We start from the raw sequence: 18079 nt of genomic DNA, 5'->3' as shown, positions 1-18079 counted from the left end.
GCCACCTTTATCTCCATTCCCCTCAACTGCCTCACAGAGTTGTAGAAAATGCATATACTTTGCTGTGATTGTGATTTGTTTTAAGGAATACTCTGGACTGGAAAAAAAATTGATATAAGAAAGCATATTGACCGCCATCACCTAATAAAACAGATAAGAAATGAACAAGATTGGCAAGGCTCTGAACAACAGTCTTACATCACCTAATGCCATAGACCTCTTTATCACTATCCTAAAAAATGTATCACTCTGAGGTTCATAATATAAATATTTTCCCAAAACAAAAAGCAAGAGAGGAATGTTAAAATTATGACTTATGCTTGGTTAATTCCATTCTAGCTGGAGTATGGGCTATATCACGTGACTAAAGGGAAATTTTCCTGAAGCAGTTTCCTGCATGGTAGGTACACCGAAACAGCTGAGTGGTCATCTGCATAAAACAAAAGTATTACAGTAACAATAGGAAGCCAATCATGGATGCTTACTACATCTTTCTCAACTCTGAAAAACCTAGTAAGTGGAACAAGGTGTCTTTACCTCATATTTCTAAGTAGAACCTAAGAAAGGACTTCCTCTATCGGGCAGAGCTACATATAAATAAGACGGAGAGTAGTGAGTTTCCCATCCTTAGAGGTCTTCAGGAGGGCAAAAGTTAGAGTATCTCTCAAGAGCTGATAATAAAGGAGCCCTGCTTCAGGTGGAGAAGGTGATGTGAACGTTACAGGATTTTCACCAAGGTATTCACTTCAGAGAGGATGGAATTTTCCATAAATTAGGTCACAGGCTAACTTGGCCACCTGCAGTATTTATTTTGCGAACTAAAACCATTACTAATATTATGAATCACAAAATATCAAGGACAAATAATTTTAAATTGATTAAAGAAGGAAAAGGATGACAGTAATAATCTTCAATTTCCTAAGCACAAGGCTGTGTGAAAGATGCCCTAACAGTCTTGGAAAAGCCTTGACATGATGTCCACTTTACTGAAGGAAAGACACCTCCAAAAAGTTAAATCACTTGTGTAAGGTCACAGGCTGGTAGGTGGTGGAACGGGAACTGGAGTTAAGTCTGTCTGATTCTACCCTGATGCCATGCCCACTCTTGCCATGAGCCGTTTCCCTCAACCATTTCACAGGTGTTGACTTCTGTCACCAACAGTAGTTACATTTTTCCAAACTGAACTGTTTCATAGTATCATAACTCTAAATAGCTTAGCTGGGGTTCCTCTTCATTGGTGTTTATCGATTTCATTACAAAACTCCAAACCGAACACCTTGTAAGCATTTTATAAAAGTAGGCTATAACAATCTAGATAATGCTTTTCCAAACATATCAGGCTATATATAATGTCCTTTTTTTTTTTTAACATTACTAACTCTGAAGTTAGACCTCAGTGCACTTATATATCCCTTTTTCTTTAATCAATAAACTAGAATTTTCAGAAATGTATTACAATTATGGAAGATTTGAACTTGTTTATCAAAGGACTCACAAACCACACTAAGACTAATGGTAATGTGTTGATACATTTAGTGTAGTCTGGTATTGCTTAAAAATTAATCAACTCTTTTGAAAATAATTAAAAAAAAACACCAGGTGATCAAAGTCCCTTGTTTTAGAGACAAAGAATTCCCAAAGTCTGACTACCTGAATAAAAAGTACAATAGATTTTCTATCCCAAAATTTTTTGCAATTTCACTGTTGTAGACTAACAACAATAGGTTAAAACCTCACTTTTCAATTGTATTTCTGATTAACACTGCTGTTATTCCAGCGGTGTTAAAAACATACAAGTCAATTCAAGTCGTTCATTCTTGTCAACAAACCACATTGTGAGAAGCACATTTAGGTAGCTTGTGGTAATAGAACTGTCATGGGCTTTGTTGCCACTAGACCCACATGCCAATATAGCTCTGCCACCAACTCTACGACCTAACATCAAATTCTGTCACTGGTGTTTAAATCAAAGTATTTTATTAAACACTGATTTTCTCTCCCTTTTCTATGGCTTGCCATAAAGATGTGTGCATATGTGTTTATATGTGTGTGTCTGTGCATGTATATATTTCTATATACACACAAATACATATATAGCTACAGAGTACAAATACTATAAATGATACAAGATGAGATTTAATATCAAATATAATGCATCTATTCAGTTATTTTTGTTTTCTTTTTTGAGACTTAAGTCAAGCTGATCTAATTACTCTTTATGCTCAAATTTTTTACTTTCTTTTTAAAAAAAAAGTTAAGTTTATTTATTTATTTTGAGGGGCGGGGGGGGGGGGGGATGAGCAAGGAAGGGAAAGAGAAAGGGGGAGAGAAAGAATCCCAAGCAGGATCCGTTCTGTCAGCAAGGAGCCCGATGTGGGATTCAAACTCACAAATCGTGAGATCATGACCTGAGCCAAAATCAAGAGTCAGAAACTTAACCAACTGAGCCACCCATCACCCCATCAATTTTTTTTTACTATCTTTATAGTAGTGCATTGTAAACAAATACAGTTAAATCTCGGTTTGTGAGTATAATTTGTTCCAGAAACATGCTTGTATTCCAAAGCACTCGCATATCAAAGAGAATTTCAAGAACCATTGGCTCCGTTATGATCATGTGACATTCGGGATCAGGTACTACTCATATTGCAAGATATTGCTCAATCATCAAGTTAAAATGTATTAGAAATGTTTGCTTGCCTTGCAGAACACTTGCAGAACAAGTTACTCGCAATCCAAGGTTTTGCTGATACCACTAAAATGACATTAGGAACACTCCTTGGAGAATGAAAAGAAGTAGAGGATATGAACATAGAGTAAATATAATAAGAAAGTGAGGAAAACATTTCAGATGGAAAAAATAATAGTCTTAGCAGGAAGCTTCCTAAATGGCACAATCACTGATCAAACTTGAAAAGTTGAAGAACCTGGACGAAGATCTGAGAAGTCAGATTTTTCAAAGTCAAATTTCATAACCCTCTGGGATAAAATTTAGGGAACAAATTCTAGAAAAAAAGTGACTAAGAAAAAACCTCCCTAAACTCCACACAAAAAGGCCTCATGACTTCATGACTTTTCTATGAAGAAAAGCAACATAATTAAGAAACAAGAATCTTGCCCACCTTCCATCCTGAATACCCATGCAAACTTGCTAATCTCAATGACACAGTCACTGATGTATGCTCCTTTTTCTTTCTCCCTTTTGTATCGTCTGGCCCTGTATTTGGATTAATACTGGCCCTCCTCTGTATTGGTTTTATATGTTACAAAGTTCATGAAATCAACTTCCCCTTTTCCCCTTTGTTCTTAGGGCCATCATAGGTGGACCTCCAACAAGACCCTATGTTCCTCAGAGGCTCCTCCTCCTACCCATCCCGTCCCCGCCATCATCAGGGATCACTGTAACATAAATGCTCACCTTTCCAATTCTCTTGCTTCACAAATATTGCTTCCTCCAAGAAGCCTTCTAACGTCCTTCCAGGCAGAAATCATTGTTCCACCATCCAAGCTCTCACATTTCATCTGGTCTAGTCTTACAACATATAAAACTTTCTGCCTTGTACTTCGGTTCTGCTTTTGCACATCTTATTTCCAGAGCCCTCGGGAGACAAAGGCTATGCCTGATTTCCCTCACTATTTACCACAGCAATAGGTACAGCACTTTACATACCCCAGTGCTTCAAAATGCTTTAACTTGGGATCAGTATTCCTGGAAGCAAAGATTAAGTCAAAAGAATAACACAGTTTCTTCAAAGTTGAAAACTTTGAGGCTGGATTTAGTTAGCAAGAACTCTGACCTCAAAACATGATTATGCACAAGGGCATCATATCAACACCAGGATGTCCTTTTGTTCTTGTTTTATGGTGATTTACTAGCAGAAGGTACTTTCAGATGTGGTCAGCACTATTTTCACAGTTTTAAGGCATGTCTTGACTATCTTCAAAAAATCTGTATTAGAGTTTTAATGAAGTCATGGTTGTCAAGACACTGGCAAGAAGAAGAAGCATTACTTCCCAAGCTGACAGCAGAAAGAAAAAGTACCTCTGCTGCTGCTTTTATTTTGTTTGTCCACGTCTGTCCACAGACAGGTTTGCAGCAGTATCTTTACATTTTCCCCCGATTTTTTAACTCATCTTTAAATTTAATTTTTTATAAATTTACTACACCAAAGTGAAAGGACATAAAGTAAAAACAAATCATAATCAAAATGATGTAAAGCAAATAATCAGCACTGAACCGGTGATATTTATATAGAAAATTGAGATAAAAATGGAGATGAACTACAAAAAGCTATTATAAAGAAATATTTTTTAAAATTAAAAACACTTCTGATGGTTTTTTTTTTTCCACTTCCTACTTTATTCCAAGCCCGCGTCCTTGGATATTCTTTGTAGAAGATCAACTAAATCACACAGGAGAAATAGAGCCAAAAAAATCGGGAAAGACTTGACATATGTATGATTTTCGACTTATGCAAATCAGATACAAAATGTGAAAACGATCAAGGACGATGCCAAACCTTGCCTCTTTCCCCCGGATATGCACACACTGGCTGCCTATATATCTGAGAAAGGAGGCAGAGTGGGAGATGTACCCAACCATGCACACCTGGCATAAGCGGGGACACACAACTAAGGTAAGTACTGTCAGCTCCCAAAGGGTCACAGCTTAACCAAATCTCAGGAAAGAAGCAATGAGGCCTGTCGGGGTACTGGTTCTCCCAGACTAATTGAACTCGAGAACTTCCATCCATTCTTCATTTTGAAAGGGGCCAGTGTCAGCTGCTGTTTTTGTCCTTCTGTTTCTGGAAATTAAAGGGTATGGGGGCTTTGAGCTTTATCTAGTCTTGTATTGCTCAAACAGCCTGGTGTAGGTGCCCGGGGATAAAACAAGGTTTCAGTCCTTTTTTCCTGCAACCTTCTCAGGTCTCTGAAATCTGCATGTAAACCATAAACATACAGATCTCCTCCTGTCCCATCAAAAAAAAAAAAAAAAAAAAAAATGACACCTTTCATAGACATGTTCCCAGGGAGGTGACAGGCCTTCACCCATCAGGTTCTTCTCATAAAAGCAGATGTTCAAATGTCAGCATCTAAAGATCAGCCCTCAAAAACGCTCTTTTCTAAATCCACTATAAATAACTAGAGACTTGTATCTGTTTTTAGTATCAAACATTTGTTTCATTAGATTGAGCTGTATTTACAATCACTGGTCAAATATTCTTAATCCCAGGCACACTGGCTCATAATACATTTTAGATAGACTTTTTAAAAAGTGCATCTGCAGCTAGACTTACTGAAATAGGCCTGGCAAGAACATCTTTTTGAGGGGACCAAATCCCAAAGCAAAAGTCTTAAGGCAGGAAAATCTTTTCTTGTTTAATTTTTTCAATGTTTATTTATTTTTGAGAGAGAGCGAGACAGAGCACGAGCAGAGGAGGGGCAGAGAGAGGAGGAGACACAGAGTCCGAAGCATGCTCCAGGCTCTGAGCTGTCAGCACAGAGCCACGAAGCACGAGATCATGACCTGAGCCGAAGTCAGACACTTGACCGACTGAACCACCCAGGAGCCCCATTAAGGCAGGAAAATCTTAAGGCTATTTTCTTAATGGTTTGCAATTGTCCTCAAAGACTTCATCTGGCCATTCCCCAAGTCTACAAAAGATAAAATGCCATCATTATTAACCAGATGTGACTATGAGATATTTCAGGAAAGGGTTACCATTTATGGTTTCCAAATTGTTAACCTCAAGCTTCCAAGACCCTCGGCCCTAAGAGTGAAGATCCCTGTCGGAGATCTCAGGGAGCCTCCAAGTGGTCGGAAGTGAGGAGGAGTCAGGAAGAAGAGACACCAGGAGAGAGTAATCTCCCAACTGTGTTTCAACCAGGCCTTTCCTGAGCTTATCCGTTTTACCCATTACTTTCTTAGATAACCTCTAGTGATTTCATTTGAAGGGAGAATTCCAAATGTTCTTCTGAAATGCTGAAAACTTCTGTCCTAGATACACTCCCTTGATCATAAGCCCAGCCCACAAGGAAATCACTGAGCTGGATAACCCAGGAAAACCATTACCAGTCAGCTCTTCCACTCCCAACTAGTTCCCTCTGATGATAATCCAGGGGAATTAACATAGCAATATTGTTCCAGCAAGTCTAGAGAAATTCAGTTTCCTTATGTTATGAAATACATGAAATAAAGCCTACTAACCAAACAACCCTTTATTTTGGCACATTTATAGACCACAAAATATGATTGTGAGCTGCCACTGCTCACAGGGGAGATTTAATGGTGTTACAGAATAAATGCCAGGGCTCTGTGGAATAAAGAAATCTATTTTCAGCTGAGATTCTCAGCCAGAAGTGTCTTCCCACTAAGAAGTGTGTGAAATTTCAGAAATGTAGAAGCAGAGAGGTAAAGCACGTCAACACCCTCTAGCCAAAGACCACCAGCAGCACATCTGTAGTGGACGAGCTGGGTTTATTACATGTTGCATGGAGGGAGAATGCACACCAGAGGGAACCACGAGCATTTCAGTAAGAGAGCGTTAGAAAGAACCTATTAGCAGGACTCAGGCTTCCGTTGGGTAATTTGGGGGAAGTCTAGAGAAGCGGGGCTTTGTTCTCTTTTGGATGCTATCAGAAAGCAGGGGCAATTCAATGACTAAACATCTCAATAGGTCTTACCTATAAGTAGGATAGACTAGAGCAGGAAAAAGCTGTAAATGGTAAAGAATCAGTAGTCACTCATAACTGATCATCTTGCAAAGAACAGGAAAAGGTCACACTAGTCAGGAACAGATATTATTCTTGGACACACTGGATAAGAACCAGTGTCAATTCCTTTCTGCAGAAGACTCTGATGCTGATTTCAGAAACCCAGAGAGTAATATATTAGGTACTATGCATATCTATGTCTAGATCGAATTCTAGACATTGGCTTTGGATATGTCACTCAAGGCATTTTTCTGTCCTCTTCAATAACACCTATATTAAAGTTCCTTTCCTGTGATCATTTCATATAGTTGACTGGGATAGGTAGACTATACCTTACTATTTCAGTCAAGTATCTGATGTCCAGAGGAGTAAAAACACCTAAGTGTCATTGCTTGCTTTGTAAACTATCTGTGGTGAAGAAACCATTTTCTTTCTCCCAATTGGTCTTGGACTATTTTGTAAAATACAACAAAAATTAATTAGTAGAAAAATTAAATGATAAAACGCAAAACACAAGCCCCATTTTTATTTTATTATCAGGCCCAATGCAAATACCATAATTGTCAAATTGGTATAAGAGTTTCTATATATATAGTCTCACTTTTGGTATTTCTCTTTTCACAAGCCTGAATCTGTAGACACACTTTGAGGACCATTGGTTTTTAAATTAAATTAAAGCATTCTTTACTACAAACTAATTCTAAAGAGTGAGGCCCATTTCAAACTCACATAGCATGCCACAGGTTACATAAGAGAAAAGAGATGTAAGGCGTTTCACTCAGAAGGCCTTGCTATGGAGCCCCCAATCTTAGTGAAAAATAAATACCTATGGCTGTTTCTTATAGGCAACAGCTTGAAAGGACACATGTAGAAAGTCAGATCACTGGAATGCCATCTAAAATCAACATAACCAAAAGGATTACACTTCTAGTCCAGGTAGAGCTTCAGTAGAGACCTAACTATATACTTGCTGGGCTGGGATTTTTCCATTGGTCGATTATAATCAGAGCCTCCCAGGGGTACGTGGGTGGCTCAGTCAGTTAAGCATCCGACTTTGGCTCAGGTCATGATCTCACAGTTCGTGGGTTCGAGCCCCATGTTGGGCTCTGTGCTGTCAGCTCAGAGCCTGGAACCTGCTTTGGATTCTGTCTCCCTCTCTCTCTTCCCCTCCCTCTCTCTCTCTCTCTCTCTCTCTCTCTCTCTCTCTCTGAAAATAAAAAACTTAAAAAAATATATTTTTAAAAAATCAGAGCCTCCCAGGGCAATGGCTTCATAGCCCATCAGGTTAATCCTCAGGCATCTATGTTATCTCAGTATCCCAGCTTCCTTTTCTAAGGTCAAGAAAGGTCAAGCTTAAATCCCTTCCTTGCCAGTTAAAGGGGAAAATGGGCTCAGGAATCAGCCAAGTTTATTTACATTCCCTTCAATTAAACTTCCTACTTCATCTCTGCTAAGGGCTTATCCCATCCAATGCAATCCTGCAATTCTTTGAATTTGTCCCCAGCTCAATAAAGTGGTCCTGGTGTTATCCCTCCAGTCTGGTGATGTGCTCTCCGTGACCCTGCTCACTGCTCTTCCTGCCCTCATCTTCACTCCTCCTCCTGGCACATGGCTACTCTGAGCTGGAAACTCTAGAAAAGGCCTCATTTCACATACCCACATCGTCAGCACTGCCTTCTCTGCAGGCCAGACCCACCCTTTTCCTGGATCAAGCTGAAGGTCTGAGCCACTTATCTCTGGCTCAAAACTCTGCCCTATCCATAAACTCTCTCCAGAAGATATTTTCCTTAACTACAATTTTTCAAGTTAAACACAACGCTACTCTACATACATATGCCAAATATTTTGACACTTAAATTCTATGGCAAATTTGACGTCTTTGAGCTGTAGGATGGTAACCATTATTCCTTTCACCATTTCACAGTGCCTAGAATAGCACTCGGTCCATTACTGGCTCCCACAAATATTATTTAATTAATTAATTGATGGGTCAAATAATGGAACAAATGAATACTTGCAATGTAGTACAGACACGCACTCAACATCCATGTATACATGATGTTTACACTGTATCTTAAAAGTGAGAAATTAAAGAATCCTAATAATTAACATTCATTCCTACTCTATATTTTCCTCTTCCTTATAACAATGTGTTATTGCCCCAGATTCTGTCTCTGTGATTAGATCATTTGACTTGTACAGTAAGAAAAATACTGATTTCTCGGTCAGGTTTAAAAATGCTTTCTTTGCCTTTTTACCTTCCTTAAACTGATTTTCAAGCTAATATCCCACATCTCAAATCTTAACTAGGAAAATAAAAAGTACACACTTTTTTATGCTAGAAAACTAAAAAATAACACTGAATTAAGTTTTACACTCAATATATTTTACTTACAAGTATTATAAAACAGTACCTTTTATATAATTTATTTTCTTTTATATCTTAGTAGTACTGAATCAAGCTCTCTCAATGAATTACTTTAAACTTATTCCTCTAGAAAGTGTTTCTTTATTTCCCAGTCAGTGACTTCATAATTCCCATCTATTCAACCTTTGTGTAGAATGAGAAGAATTTGAGAGATTCCTTATGCCTTCAGACCCCAGAATACCACCTAGCACCAAATGTGAGCATATATATATAGAGATCCTAACCTAATGGAATCCAACTTGAAAACATGGACCTGTTCTATTCAGTTTTCTGTGCGGGCTTTTAAAAGCCTACAGAACATCAGGAGGCAGTACAAGACTGTAGAAAAAAAGCCTAAAACAATGACCTAACTAGCATTTGATAAAACATATGTATCATAACTCCTCTGGGTTGGGCCTATGCATAGAACAAACAACAATAGCAAAAAATTAATGGTATTGTTGGAAGACCAGCCAAGGTAGAATAATCACAAGCAGGAACACAAGGAATATTTTGAGAACTCCCAGGAGAGTGACAAAACAAAGGGAATAGCTCTGAACTTCCAAGAAACAGCAGCCTGGCCACCATAGATAGAAAAATGGTTGCTTTTTTGAACAACGACTTGGAGTCAACTGTGGATGGAAGAGGCATAAACACTGACACACTTTTCAAATGGCATCTGGAGATACAAAACAAATAAAAATATTTCACATCTGCGGGGTATGTAAAGAAGGGTCAGTTACTACTGGCCTCAACAACAAAACTGAAGAGCAACATATGGGTATTTTATTTGAAAATAAAGAAAAAACTGATTCAAAGCCACAATGCAGAAAGAACTACATCTCATGTTTGTAAAGTAATGCTATTTGAACAAATTCTGACAAAGTATCTGCTCATTTCCCATTTTAGCATTCTGTGGGGAAGTGAAAGAATGCATTCAAAATACTTTCTTTAAGAAGATATCCAAAGTTTCCACATAAGAAGTGAAATACTATCATTTTGGAGGAATTTACATTTCTTTAGAAAATTTTCATAATGCTTTGAAAGAAATAAGGAAATAAAATTCCCCAAAGTAACACAAGTGAAAATATAAGCAAAAAAAAAAAAAAAAAAAGATAAAAACAGGTTATCTTTTGTTTCTTGGAATAATGTTGTCTTCATGTCAAAATTAAGCCAACGTACACATCTTTGACAGTAAAATGCTTTCTAATGCTTCTTCCTGAACTTAGAATATAACAATAAGACTTCCTTTCTACCTCTACCTACTAAGCCACCCTGGAAACCATGCTGCACTCCCTAACACCTGCAAACACACACGCACAAAAGGGAATAAGTCTTACCAGACCATCACAGTTGCTAATGGCAACAGAGGTTCCTGGAATGTCCATGATGTCACCAACATAAGCACAGTTAGTCTGCAAAGGTTCTGTTTTCCAGATTCTTTCTGAAGCATTTCCTGCTTGATGATCATTATTGGGGTTGGTTATATTCCCAGGCACCAGAGAGGTCTCATGCCATTCCACAACAGCCCCAGGAGCTACCAGCTGAGTGTTGCGCTTTAGTCGCAGATGAAAGTCTCTTCCGAATGCTGTGATGTTAAAGAACAATTGCTCAGAGTTGGAAGACACGTCCCTCGTTGACCTCTTTTTGTGATTTGCAGAAAGAATATGGGAGAGATAGTGTCCTTCAAAATCTGTGCTGACTGGAGTCACCAGCTCATACTCTCTCTGTCTCTTTAATTTTGGTAAATCTGTAGGGTGAAAAATAGAATTGTAGAAGCCTGTGCAACAAGAGAACACAGGAGGACATAACATAGGCATAAAGTGCCCACCTCACAAGACTGTACCTCAATTTGCAAAATATATATGTTCCCGAACCATCTCCTAAGTATGAAATTTTGGGAACTTAAATCATTTCTCAAATATATTTCTGTAACTCTGTGTTCAATGAATCATTTTATTTTAAAAAATGTATTACAATGTGAATATTCATATCACATTACATGTTTGAGGATATAATAAGTTTCCATAAACTATATCTGGCTTGCTTATAATCAAGACATGCTCCCAATTAATTTATTACTGGCACAACTGACACCTGCTACAAATGTTTAACAAACTTGTTATTATGTAGAGGAAATTTTTTGATTGTTTTATTTTTTCCCTTTAAGACTCCTAGAAGTATTACTGATTAAAATAGCAACCTTATGTTGCATTTACCATAGGCCTATACTTTATACACTGTAGTTTATGGTGCTGTCGTTTACACATATTTTTTCCATCATAACAACCCTAACAATCACACTTCACAGGTGAGGAAACTGAGATTCAGGAAGTATGTGTCCAAGGTCAAGCAACTGTGAAGCTCAGATATGAATCCAAGTTATACTCCAAAGCCCATACACTCATTCTGCTACATTTGAGTTGTGCTCCATAAATCACAGAACATTTTTAGAAAATGAGAAGAATGGGTAAAAAAAGTAGAAATCATAATCTATAAAGTGAACATGGAGATGCGGGTTAGTTAAGAGCAAATGGCATTGTCATTTTGCACCATATTCCTTATGTGGGACAGATACTTGTTTTTTGTTTTTGTTTTTTAATTTTTTTAACACTTATTTATTTTTGAGAGAAAGAGAGAGAGACAGAGCACTAGCGGGGGAGGGGTAGAGTAAGAGGGAGACTCGGAATCCAAAGCAAGATCCAGGCTCTGAGCTGTCAGCACAGAGCCTGATGCGGGGCTTGAATTCACGAACTGTGAGATCATGACCTGAGCTGAAGTCGGAGGTTTGACTGAGCCACCCAGGTGCTCCAATACTCATTTTAATATGGATGTGTATTTGGGGCCTACCTTACTTACAGCACAAGTGACCACCTACATGTTAAGCTTAATTTCACAATTAATTCCCCTAGTTTATCCAAATGTGTTATGTCTGCTAAAATGCAAACATCCTTGAGAAAGATAGCACATTGAATAAACCACTTATCCCTTACTAGAAATGATTCTGAAGCAAAAGACCATGGATACTGGAAAAGAAAATGAGGAGGACAAAGATTTTCGAGAAAAGAAGGCAAGCAAAATCTGGTAACAGAAGTTAAAAAGCTCCCCACCTTCATGATTCTAGCCTAAGACCAGTCCTGCAGTGTGTAAAAGTACCCTGAAAAAAATGATATGATCCACAAATACTTCTCACCTAGAGGAATTGCGTGTATGTCATCCAATAAATGAAAGTGTAATGCCTCATAACTGAACCTACAACCTATGATCTGAAAGTATCCTTACAGAATATTTTCATTGTTTTCCTGCATTTGAAATACTTCAAACAATGTATAAAATACCAGAAGACAAATGAAGGTATTTTGCAACTTGGAAATTCTTTGAGTGCATGTTTGTTATCATTATGCCATTTATAGTGACCAATGTATTTAAACAAAATATGCTTCTTTATCAAGTGCACAGATCAAATGACCCTGCTGTAAATATTTACTAGGCAGAGGAGTGAGGACTGTCATATCACAGAGTAAAGTGAAGGCCGACTCCAATACTGGCAGCGACAGCACACGATCCCTGTTTCGTAGGCTCTATCACAGCCGAAGACTTACGCGAGGCATCAGCGTAAGCACAGACCAAAAGATGTGGCCTCTCTTACAGCCAAATCCATGGGGAATACTTTTGTCGCTTCTGGTTTATAGAAAGAACTCTAAATTTTATGGAATAGACTCAAGCATCACAGGAGCAGAGTGATGGAGGGGACGGTTTCCACAGTAAGTGATGAATCAGAATCTTGGATGGGGACTGACAAAGCCTGTCCCAAATTTAAGTTTCAATTCCTTAAGGACGAGAAACTTCCCCATTTAGCTTGCTAATTCCGATGTCATCTAATACAAGATTCTGTACATGCCAGGGTCTCCTGTCGGTAGGATCTGTTTAACACGTATTAAGTTAGTGATGCAGGTCACCAGAGAGCCCTTGCTTTGTCTGTGCTGCGACACTCTAACTCACAAGACAAACTACCCAAGGCCCAGGGGTGTCTGGCTGCACAAGTAATCCCAGTTATAACTCGTTCTCTAACCATGTGTTTACTCTTTCAAGGGAAGGAGATTTCCCATCTCCACTGAAGGGAATTCACACAACCAAAGTCTAGACAATATACTGATGCCTGGATTAAGTGACCGGACCACTAGAAAATTTAGGGAGAATTCAAGGAGACTCCTCCACACCCACGAGGACACGCAGAGCCGCAGGCTTACAGCAAACCATGCATCCCAGACTCTCTGGGACAGTTCCATTTTTCCACTGTCAGACAGTATGCTCTGCATTTTTATTCAAAATAAAGACGGCCTATTTCTTTAGAGCCTTGTCTTCTCTGATGCTAAGTGACAAATCATTCCAAACATGCACACATAAGACACACTGCTGAAATTAAACCTGCCATGGGTAATCCTCCAGTTGGGAAGTAAGGTAACCAAGGGAAAAGATGCACTCAGTAAACCCTCAGGCCACCATCCCCCTGGACAGTAGCTGGCAGAACTGACACAGGAGCTACCAGGTTACCTGCCTTTATTGGCAGGATAAATACTGGGCACTGCGCTTTATGCTCAAGACTCTCCCATCCCTCATTCTCACAACAATCACAGTAGGTAGATGTTATTATCCCTGGGTTACAAATGAGAAAGCAAGCCCGGAAGGCTTGACACGTAGCAAGCAAGAAGCCGAAGGAAAATTTCAATTGTGATCATTTTGACTGAAGACCATGCTCCTGTGCTCTTACTCACTTCAGAATAGATGGAACATCTTGCTGCTGATTTCTAATTTAAGATCTGACTTATAAAGGAAACCCACCACACGAATGACAACGTCTTCTCTACTCGCAGCCAGCCAACCAATTTTTCCTCCAGCGTAGCTTCAAACATTTCTGTAAAAGGCTCTCAAATCCTCCGTCTTTGGGAGAAAAAAGGGGGCGGGGGGTGAGGAAAACTCAAAGCTATCAAAAGTATTTTAATCTCAGATTATAATTACACAAGCAAATTAAATTATGTCCAGTGTCAATTTACTATAATTAGAAATGACACACTTCATAGGTCCAAATACTTCCACAAAGCAGCACAGCCTGTGGTTAAGGAAGGAACCACACTGTCAGGAAGCAAGTTAAGTCAAAACAAAGAACTTTGCTTTCTCTTAGGCTCAGTGTCCTCAGGTGTTACCTGGAGGCTAGTAATAGTTCCAACTTCACAGACTTAGAAAGAGGTTTAAATGAGATTATGCGATTATGCAGAAGATGCAATACATATTAGCTACTGTTAAATGTAAGTTGGCTACGCATTAAAATATTGCCCATGTGCAATTTTAAAATGTGAAACTACACAACTGTCAGCAGAGATGGCTGAGGGCCACAGCAATAGGTATGTAAAGGTTTTCGTGGGCCATAAATTCTACAAGCACAAATGGGCAGAGCCACTATAAAGCCACACTGTGGTCACTAGGTACCCAAGCAGGACTCAGATGCAGTGAACCTTCCCCAACCGCCTGGTGTCTACACACACATGGTCCACCTCCCTCCAGGTGCTGTGGATGAGCTGTCTGTGATCTTACCCAGGAGCAAATCCTCCAGTTGTGCACCATATCCTAGCCCCTCTGGCCTTTGCAAAAACGATTTCTGCAACTGTCCTCTCTTCTTTCCTCATCGGTTTCCCCACTTCACTAGATCATTCCCACCATCAGACTAATAAGCTGCCATCCTATCTCCCATCTTTAATAAAAACCCTCTTGACGCCACAGTCCTCTCTAGCTGATAGCCCATCACTTCACTACCCTTCATAGCAAAACACTTAAAAAGACTGACTACAACAGATGTCTCCAAGTCCTGTCTTCCCATTCCTGCTCTTCCTTAAGCCTGACCCAATTAGGCTCTAGAGGTCACTAGCGACCCCATCTTGCTGAAACCAATGGCCAAGACTCTATCTCCTTACTTGCCGTATCAGCAGATTCTGACCCAGCTCATCTCTCCTTCCTTCTTGAAATACGTTCTTTCTTTAGCTTCCAGGACATCTTCTGGCTCTCCTCTTCCCTCAGTGGTCTCCCCTCCATCCCCCATGACTGGCTTAACACCACAGTGCTGCATGGACCAAGAGTGGTCCATGGACTCCTCTCTTCTGCATCTACCCTCCCCTGCATGGTGAATTCATCCCATCCCATGAGTTTGAGAGTGCCTTCGCAATCCTTCATCTCCAGGTCCGGCTTCATCCATGGGCTCCTCTGTTGTCAACTCCATTGCCTATGGATCCTCTCCATGTAGACGTTCCCTAAGCATCTCAACTTAATATTTCCAAAAGTAAACTTCCTATGTCTCTCCTCCCAAATCAGTAATTGGCAACTCTATCCTCCCAGCTACTCAGAACAAAAAGTTGACTAAACTATCCTTAGCTCTTATCACCTCACAAAACAAATCTTTCAACAAATTCTAATGACTCAGCCTTCAAGATATCTCCAAACACTGACCGTAGCTCACCACCACCCCTGCTACCACCCCAGTCCAAGCCAGTGGTCTCAGTTTTGAATGTGCCGCATACCTGTTCTCCTTGCCTCCACTCCTCCTCCCCTTTATAAATTATCCTCAAAATAGGGCTAGAGTCATTGAAGTGGCAAGACAAGGCACTCTTCTCAAAATCCAACCCAAAGTAAAATGGGTTTTACTCTGTCCCACAGCCTGACACTGAGAATTCTCACATCTCAAGGTTACTCACTGTGCTTGCTTTCCCCTGGGATCTCCTCCCAGGTGACCTGAATGACTCACCTGTCCATTCCTTCCGGTTTTTGCTTTAATGTGGCCCTCTCAGTGAGGTGTGTCCTGTCTATCCCCTTAGCCATTTTACTTTTCTTCACAAAACTTGTCAGGATCTGACATCCTATACTTGTTTTTATGTTTACTTATTTATTGTTTCTCCCACTAACATATAAGCTTCAGGAGGGTACAGATTTTTACCTGTTCTCTTTACTATTGTTCCCCAGTGCCTAAAATAGAGCCTGAGGTCACTCAATAAATACCTGTGAATGAATGAATGAGAGCCAAGTTTGAGCCTGAGGGTGTACCTAAAATTAGAAGGTACCATCTTTCATCTTTTCCCCAAATAGTAATTTACCACCAAGCAAAGACAGCCAACTACACAAGTTGTCATATCCTTCTATAGCCAGAATTTTGCTTGCACACGTTGTATCTATTTCTCACAACTCTTGCTGACCAGTAAATCAAACATTTCATAGTATCTAGGTCTTATATTTAACCTACTAAGGACCAAAAAGTAGATCTAACCATTAAAACCGACCTCCTGGAGTGCAGACACAGAGACCTTCAGACTTAGAAGCAAGCAGCAGGAAATCGGTCCCACTCCGCAATCCCTTTAGATATTCACAGAATATCTCTTCAGGTCAGAAAAGAAAAAAAAAGACCTTGAAAATCATCTCATCTTTGCCTCTTTCTTACAATAAAGGCATCTCAAGTAGATTGATTTTTTTTTTTTTTTTTTTTTTAAGTTAGAGGTGGAATGCCTTTAACCTGCTCCTGTTCTCTGTGAAGAGAGATCATTCTCTGACTCTTCTGGGCCTCTCCATCCCTTGCCTCACCCTTCTCCCCACCCACGCCCCTACCCCACCCCCTCACCCCAACTCCCCCACCCCACTTCCTGCCTCATGAAGAAGAGTGATGTATATGATTGATAGGTCTCGGAAAATAAGAAGTTTGCAAAGCTCAGAGATTCCCTCCTCGTTCTTCTTCCGGGTAAGGATCCTGATAGGAGACACATTGTCTTCCACCTCAGCAGGGATGAGCCCTACCCTAGCCCAGGGGGGTCTGACACACCCCACCCAGGGAGCACAGTTCCTATCAAAGTGAGAGCCTCCTGTTCCCCCAGCCTTATTTGCAAAAGATATTTTTACTATATCTTTGTATTTGCTATTTCTAACCTGTTCCCTCAAGCCAGTAAGAGGGGTATGTTTACATTCGGGATCTCCTCAGAAACTCTAACTACCTTTAAGAAAAAGTGTTGTCACGTCTTCACTGGATGACTAATCCTAACACTAACAATTCTTCTTGTCAGAAAATTAATTCTCTAAATTCCTCATTTGAGAGTTTAACTTGATGCCTTCTTCCTCTTTGTGCTGAATGAAAAAAACACATTCTGGGGTGTGTGTGTGTGTGTGTGTGTGTGTGATAGTTGTATAGTGTGTACACACGTACAAATATTAAACATAACCTACAAAGTATTTGAGGAGGCTATCTGTGTTTCATATGCCTGAAGACCTTTTAACTGATCAGACTTTCTATTTTAATGTCAACCATGTTAGAATTTTCTAATCGTTTCAAAATTTTTATCATTTCTGAGACTCTGGACACTTTTAACACGTGTCTGTGTTTCAGCCAAGTATTTGCACATAATGGGCAAATAGTAAATATAGGTTTAAAAAAAAAGAGGCACTTCCCTCAAACTGAAACTTAAACATATCAGCTCTCTGTCTAGAATAATGTGTTGTCCCTTCTCTGCACCCCTAAAATATCTAAGCCAAATTTCTCATTTTCACCTAAATAGTCAGCTTGCCTTCCTGACTTCACTGTTTCTGTTCATGATGTGCTGGGTCTCGGAAAGCCCTAGGCTAGAACACTGACTTTATTTCAACTCCCCCCTACCCCCAGCCCCCAGCCCCATTTAATATCACTCTAGTCCTCATGATTTCTTCTTAGAAATTGCTCTCAAACTAATCCCATCTCTTCCAATCACTTTAAGTCCTCCTTGCTATACACTGCAAACCAACAAGGTACCGAATCCAAAGTCCCTGACATAATTTCTCACTACCAAATATTATATCAATTGTACCAAAATACTGTCTCAATTACTGCCAGGAAAACTATTTTAAAGTCCCACATTTAAAAGGCTTAAATTCTACTACTTACTACCTTTGTGATTT

At 39.6% G+C, this 18079-nt stretch overlaps 1 protein-coding gene across 4 annotated transcripts in view; it reads right to left on the bottom strand.

Moving 5' to 3' along the window:
• The window catches only part of ADAMTS3 (ADAM metallopeptidase with thrombospondin type 1 motif 3), a 258656-nt gene that overhangs the window by 226945 nt on the left and 13632 nt on the right, over positions 1 to 18079 (bottom strand). For 3 of the 4 annotated variants that reach the window (XM_042984395.1, XM_042984396.1, XM_042984397.1), the window contains exon 3: positions 10462 to 10871. In XM_042984395.1, coding sequence (XP_042840329.1) covers positions 10462 to 10871 — 410 coding nt within the window. The remainder of the gene's footprint in view (positions 1 to 10461; positions 10872 to 18079) is intronic. The other variant, XM_042984398.1, reaches the window with a different exon arrangement.

This window comes from Panthera tigris, chromosome B1, assembly GCF_018350195.1.
Source record: "Panthera tigris isolate Pti1 chromosome B1, P.tigris_Pti1_mat1.1, whole genome shotgun sequence".
Taxonomy (NCBI): Eukaryota; Metazoa; Chordata; class Mammalia; order Carnivora; family Felidae; genus Panthera; species Panthera tigris.
The sequence above is the reverse complement of the archived record's forward strand: the minus strand, read 5'-3'. Positions and strand labels throughout refer to the sequence as shown.